The sequence below is a fragment of the Coenobita brevimanus genome, chromosome 46 (assembly GCF_032717465.1).
Source record: "Coenobita brevimanus isolate Jiangsu-jjx chromosome 46, ASM3271746v2, whole genome shotgun sequence".
NCBI classification, from domain to species: domain Eukaryota; kingdom Metazoa; phylum Arthropoda; class Malacostraca; order Decapoda; family Coenobitidae; genus Coenobita; species Coenobita brevimanus.
In genome coordinates, this window is record NC_136999.1 from 53,412,328 (window position 1) to 53,418,735 (window position 6,408).

The 6,408-nt window shown below is 43.6% G+C and overlaps 1 protein-coding gene across 1 annotated transcript in view; it reads right to left on the reverse strand.

Moving 5' to 3' along the window:
• Window positions 1-5,845, reverse strand: part of LOC145398735 (uncharacterized) — a 30,877-nt gene extending 25,032 nt beyond the window's left edge. The window contains exons 1-2 of the mRNA XM_080271533.1: window positions 5,518-5,845; window positions 505-615 (exon numbers count right to left, since the gene is read on the reverse strand). Of these exons, the coding sequence (XP_080127659.1) occupies window positions 505-615; window positions 5,518-5,588 (182 nt within the window). The 5' untranslated portion in view covers window positions 5,589-5,845. The remainder of the gene's footprint in view (window positions 1-504; window positions 616-5,517) is intronic.
• Between the last annotated feature and the right edge of the window lie 563 nt (window positions 5,846-6,408).

Below are 6,408 nucleotides of genomic sequence, written 5' to 3' on the forward strand. Positions count from 1 at the left end.
GTTGTCTCTCAGAACTGATTTATAACATAACGTGTTTTGTCTCCACTGAGGCTGTGGAAGGGAAGCAGGGGATGGAGGCAGTATGGCGTCTTGCGGTCCAGTAACCTGAGCTAACCCATCGCGGTTGACCTGCAGAGACCAGCCAAGGTCAGATTTTTTGTTTTCACTGCTCTGAGAAGAATTACTGGAAAAAATATAGATGTTTTCTCTTTAGGTCTTTAAATTCTTAATACGAGCGTGCGAGGGAAGAGATGTCACCCTAGGTAGACGCTGATAACTCCTATGTGGTAAAGTTTATATTATTTCTGCATGTAATATTTTCATTCAATAGATTTGGTACCAACTAAAAACTCACCCATATAGGCAGTAAGAACCTCTTGGAATCTCGAGTTTTCAAAGGAGTGTGTGTGTGTGTGTGTGTGTGTGTGTGTGTGTGTGTGTGTGTGTGTGTGTGTGTGTGTGTGTGTGTGTGTGTGTGTGTGTGTGTGTGTGTGTGTGTCTCACCTCTTCTGGTCCTCCGTTAGGGCGAATCTATACAGTAGGCTGAACAGGTAATAGATGCAGCTGTAGGCCAGGAGCTCCATCCACACCAGCTTGTAAACGCTGCCCTTCCATCTGCCACAGGAAAAAAAAATAAAAAAAGACTTAGTATCAGTGCCTATCGACTGCACGAGAGTCATAAAGAAGGCAATCAAGGAAGACAGTCAAGGAAAACAGTTTTACCGCTCGTAGATGCTGCCTAGGTATCTAATTCACCAGGATCATTGAAATAGATAATCAGTATCTTCTACATCACAATCTTCACCTAGAATAAGACACACAACTGTCAGATTTACATTCAGGTCCCTAACTGTACAGCTGACAGAGGGAGGGGGAGTAGAACTAAATGGAGAAGGGATGGAGGGAGAGAGAAATGGAGAGGAGAGCAGGGAGTGAAGGTGGATTAGACTAAGTGAGAAAAGGAAGGGAGAAATGAATGGGGTGAGGAAGCGAAGAGTGAATGAAGTGGAAAAGAGATGAGTAAAATGAATTAAGGATGGGGATGGACTGAGTGAAGTGGAAGGATGGAAAGGGTAAGGCGGAGATGAGTTGAGTGAAGATGGGGAAGTATGGGTGAGGGGGAGAAGGACTGAGTGTTGTGGAGGACTGAGTAAGATGGGGAAGGACTGAATGTTGAGGAGATGGACTGAGTGATGAGGGAAGGGACTGAGTGGAATGGAAGGAGAGGAGAAGAGGGGCAGACGGGAGGAGTAAAATGGGGAAGCAATGGGGAGTGAGGGCTGAGTGAAGAGAAGGAGGCTGGGGAAATAAGGAAAAAGAAGAGGAGGAGAGGAAAGGGGTGACCAAGCGAAGTAACACGGGTCGCTAGGCTAAGATAATGAGTTGCGGGTTGGAAGAGGAGACTTATGAGCACGACAAGAAATAAAGAAAATAGCAGGCACTGTGACCAAGAATTAAAAAGAACAGGAGACGACGAAGCTGAGAGAGAAATAATCAAAACAGAAGGGACTAGAGATGAAAAGGACATAGAATAGGAGGGCTTGGAGGACAGCACGTATTGGAACTGTACAAGAATTGAATACAAGTAATACTGGACTGGGACCTTACAAGAATTAATGAGGACAGGAGGCATGGAAGCTGAGTTAGATTTACAGGTCAGCATATGGAAGTATTTGACTGTTTATACGGTATGCAGATGATGAAATTTTGGCAGTAGAGTGAGATGTGTGAAAAGGTGGAGGGGGAATCTGAAAAAAGTTGCCACCCCCCCCCCCCAAAAAAAAAGTGCTAAAAGTGAAGCAGCATTGTGTGTGGGGGGGGGGCGCTGACCCCTTCTTGCCTTTGACGCAGCTATTTTTGTTGTTGTTGTTGTCGTAATTTTTTCTTAATACTCTCAGGCGCTTGTATGCAGCTCCATGGAAGACCTTTTGTCGTGGAGGTTAAATTAAGGCTCTATTAAACCCGTCCAATAAAAAAAATCTAACCCAATGTGAAGAAAATCGTCTGGAAATAGCAAGAGTAATCTCTGAAAATACGTCATCGGATGGAAAGAATGAGATTATTTCAAAGGAGAAGAATAACAGTAAATCCTTGCCGCCGTCTCAGGGGCAAGAGGGTTTGTTTGCGGTTGAAGGGATATCAAGCGTAGCCACTGTTTCCCACGCCCTCATAAGGAAGTGAAATCTGAGCAGTGAATGGCGTGGAAATTATTATTATTATTATTATTGTTATTATTGTTACTATTGTTGTTATGATTATTAGGGCAGGTGCAGGCATAAAACCAAACACATGTAAAACAGCTTTGGAATGAACGAAAAGGTTAATGGGATGGACGTATGGCAATGCTGAATGGATGGAAAGAAAATGGGGCGGACATATCGTAAAAGAAAATGTAATAGGTGACATATAAGCTTGGAATGTAAGACTGAGGGTAAACAAGGAAGTTTGTATGTGTGTAAAAGACAAGAGACAGAAATAAGGATAGGGTGAGGGTAGTGATGAAAGAGAGTGTGTAGGTATGGAAGAAAAAGATGGAAATACATGTTGAGATAGAGACGAAAGAGGAAGTGAGAATAAAGATACTGAAAAAGGGGGAGTCTGGAAGCAGGGGAGATGAGAAAAGAGGAAGAGAATTGCGGTAATGTTGAAACAGAGAAAATCCGGAACAAGGGAGACTGAGGAATGAGGAAGAAAGGATAAAGGAAATGATGAAAGAGAGAGAGAGAGAGAGAGAGAGAGAGAGAGACGAAGAAGACAGTGGGGTAAGACTGTAAGAGGAGATGCGTATAAGTGGGAAAAAGTAGAACCGCACAGCCGAGGACAAAAGTTTGCCTAATATTTCACCTCTTCTTCCTTTCCTCTGCTGGCTAATACTCCGAAGCTGACAGTGGCTTGGTAGGGCTATGTTTCTCTGCCCATAGATGATTTTCTTTGGCCTGGTGCATGTGGAGGCGAGGGAAAGGCCCCCCAAATGCGAAGAAGGCGGAGTACAACAGTACGTGGAAACATATTTCTGTTCTACGTACTATTTTTGCACTACGGGCTAAGAGTAATATTCCCAGGATGATCATTCTTCCAGTATTTTCTTATATCTTAACTCTAACCTAACCTAACCTGTCCTACCCTAACTTAACAGAATAACCTATCAAACGAACCTAATTGACTAACAGAGTAACCTAACCTGATACTAAAATAACAAACCTAACCTAACTTAGACTCTCCTGGATAAGAAAAAGTCCAAAAATGATACACAGAATGGAATCAGGTACGCGATAGGTGTACTGTGTCCCTGAGTGTGGGAGCTGGTTGCAATTATTTCACTGTGTTTCGCCTCTTAACCCTGGCAAGCTGGTTTTCTTTGCCTTTTATTTTGCGTACCCTATCCTCTCGTGTCAAGGTGCCAGGTGGTGTAGTGGTTAGAATGCCCCTGCCTATACATGGTAAGGGGGAGGGGAGGGTAGGAGGCGTTGGCTGTATTGTATAGAGATTCATGCAAGGTCAAAGTAACCTGGAGGCGCTGTTGCAAAGGCCAGGATTCCCAGACCAGGTATGAGGGACAGGTGGGAGGGGCATGGGGAGAATGAGAGGGGGGAGACAGGGATAGAATGAGTGGGGGAGGGGCAAAGGGAGAGTGAGTGGGGAAGGGGCAGGGGGAGAGTGAGTGGGGGAGGAGTAAGGGGAGAATGAGAGGGAGAGGGACAGGGCAAGAATGAGTGGGGGATGGGACGAGGGAAGCAAAGTGAGGGAATCTCCACCAATACACGGGGAATACCGACTAATTAGCAGTACTTTGTTTACCTTTAGCTACCTGTAACACACACACACACACACACACACACACACACACACACTGGGGGTACACAAATAAGGTGCCGTAGAAATAATCAGATTACCTTAGCCGAAGAGTACAATTATCCTACACTATACACCTACACCCTAACTCTGACTTTTCTTACTGTGCAATTTCTTGTTTCCTACTTAACCCATGATGAAAGAAGAGTGGTGTAGATGAGAAAAATGGTGGAGGAGAGAGGAGGAAGAAGAGAAGAGAGAAGAGGCTGAGTGGGGTAGAGGAAGAAGAAAGGGAGGGGAAGAGGAAGAAGGGGAGAGTTAGAGTGAGGGGAAGAGGAGTTCTGATCGGGATTTCGTAGGCGATGGAGGAAGAAAATGAGGCAATGGCGTGGGTTGTGACACGATAGGGAGGGGAGAAATAAGAAGGGGAGGGGGAAGGGGGAATGGGGGAAAGGATGGGGGGGAATGGGTCAATGTGGAGGAGGAGGAGGAGGGGGAGTGGGACAGGGAGGAGAGGGGAGATAGGTAGTGGGGTTAACAGGAAGGAAAAAAATATAGAAATAAAAATGAGGGAGTTGCATCGGTCACGCCATGGAGGTCTGACGCGATGAAGAACGCGAGGAAAAAGAGGAGGAGGAGGAGGAGGAGGAGGAGGAGGAGGAGGAGGAGGAGGGGAAGAACGAGAAGAAAAAGAAGAAAAAAGGAGAGAGAGAGAGAGAGAGAGAGAGAGAGAGAGAGAGAGAGAGAGAGAGAGAGAGAGAGAGAGAGAGAGAGAGAGAATATCTAAAATTGTTACGATACGAAAAATCTACCTAGAAGTTAAAATTCTTGTGTCAATATTTCTACAGCATAAACAAACATGGGTAAATCTCATAGTCTACCTGCAAACACGCCTAAAAAACACCTATAACTTACTGAACAATAATAAATAATAAATAAATAAGTATTGGCTTCTATAGACTTTCTGCGTGTTTAAATCTCCTTCACGATTCATCTATAGTAAATAAAACACACACACACACACACACACACACACACACACACACACACACACACACACACACACAAACACACACACGAAAAACCTGTCGCCAAATACAAACTTAAATTCTGTGGCTCCTAATTACACTTTACTTCCTCTACCCTCAAGCGACCAAACAGTGGTGGTGACGAGAAACCCAGTAAAAAAAAATATAAGTACATAAATGAATGAAACTATAAAAATTTACCCATTGGCTGAGAATAAACTTTTTTTTTTTTTTTCATTCCAGCCTCTTCTGGCGTCAATTTTTATTCTTTTCACAAACTCACTGCATCGTACCATATTCAAAAACAATAATAATAAATAATAATAAGAAATATAAAGGCATACTCAGGTGTAAACACTAAAAGTATTCGCTAAGGAGGAAGAAGTGCTAAAATATACACTATCGTCCTTTCACCTTACCATGGCACAGATTTTCGTCCTTTTGCAGCTTAAAAGCCTATAATACAGTGGCTCTACATCCTTTCCATAGCACTTCCTCGTGACTAGCGCTATGACCTTGTGCTAATCCCTCATCTCAAAACTACAGATCAACATTCAAGATGAGAGATGTCAGTTTTAGTGCAAGTTAAAGTGAAAGAGAGAGAGAGAGAGAGAGAGAGAGAGAGAGAGAGAGAGAGAGAGAATATCTAAAATTCTAAAAGACGAGTCATACAGAGACTTATTCGCTTCCGCCTCACCTGAAGAGAAGTTTCCAGAAGCATCCGAAGCCCTTACAGGTGGCGACGTGGCTGGTGTAGGTCACAGTCATGGCGCTGAACCCACTGGATCACTGAGGGGGACAATGGATCCTGAGGTGAGGGTGGGGATCAGGGGGTCAAAGGTGGGGGGCGGGGGTCATTGGTCCGATCTTGACTTTGATGAGAGAACGTGGCAGTCAACACTAATGTTTTCAACACTTGGTCTGCTTGTAAGACTTCTATCCACACTTAGCATACTTGAGGGAATGATGTCCACACTTACACTGCTTGCAAGAACTGTCTCTACGCTTTTTATACTCGTTAGGTAAGTTCTAGTAGATTCACAAGTAGTTTTACCAGCTACTTAATCAAACTGAAAAAGTATATCCACATTTTATATAATCAGAAAAATAACTTTAACACTTTAGTACACTCTTTTTTGAGCCGGAGTAGATTCAAAACACGTGTATACTTTTAGGGCACATATTGATTTAAGAATGTTTAGTGTGTCAGAAGACGTGCCGACTCAGGCTACGCCCACACATTCTATGGGAAGACTCATGATGCACACACTTCCTGTTCTTAGACTCAGGATTCACACACTTTTCGTGGATAGATAAAGGATTCACACACTTTCTATATTCAGATACAGGATTCACACACTTTCTATGACCAGATACAGGATTCACACACTTTCTATAGCCAGATACAGGATTCACACACATTCTATGGCCAGATACAGGATTCACACTTTCTGTGGCCAGATACAGGATTCACACACTTTTCGTGTACAGATAAAGGATTCACACACTTTCTATGGCCAGATACAGGATTCACACACTTTCTGTGGACATGTACAGGATTCTCAAACTTTCTGTGGCCAGATACAGG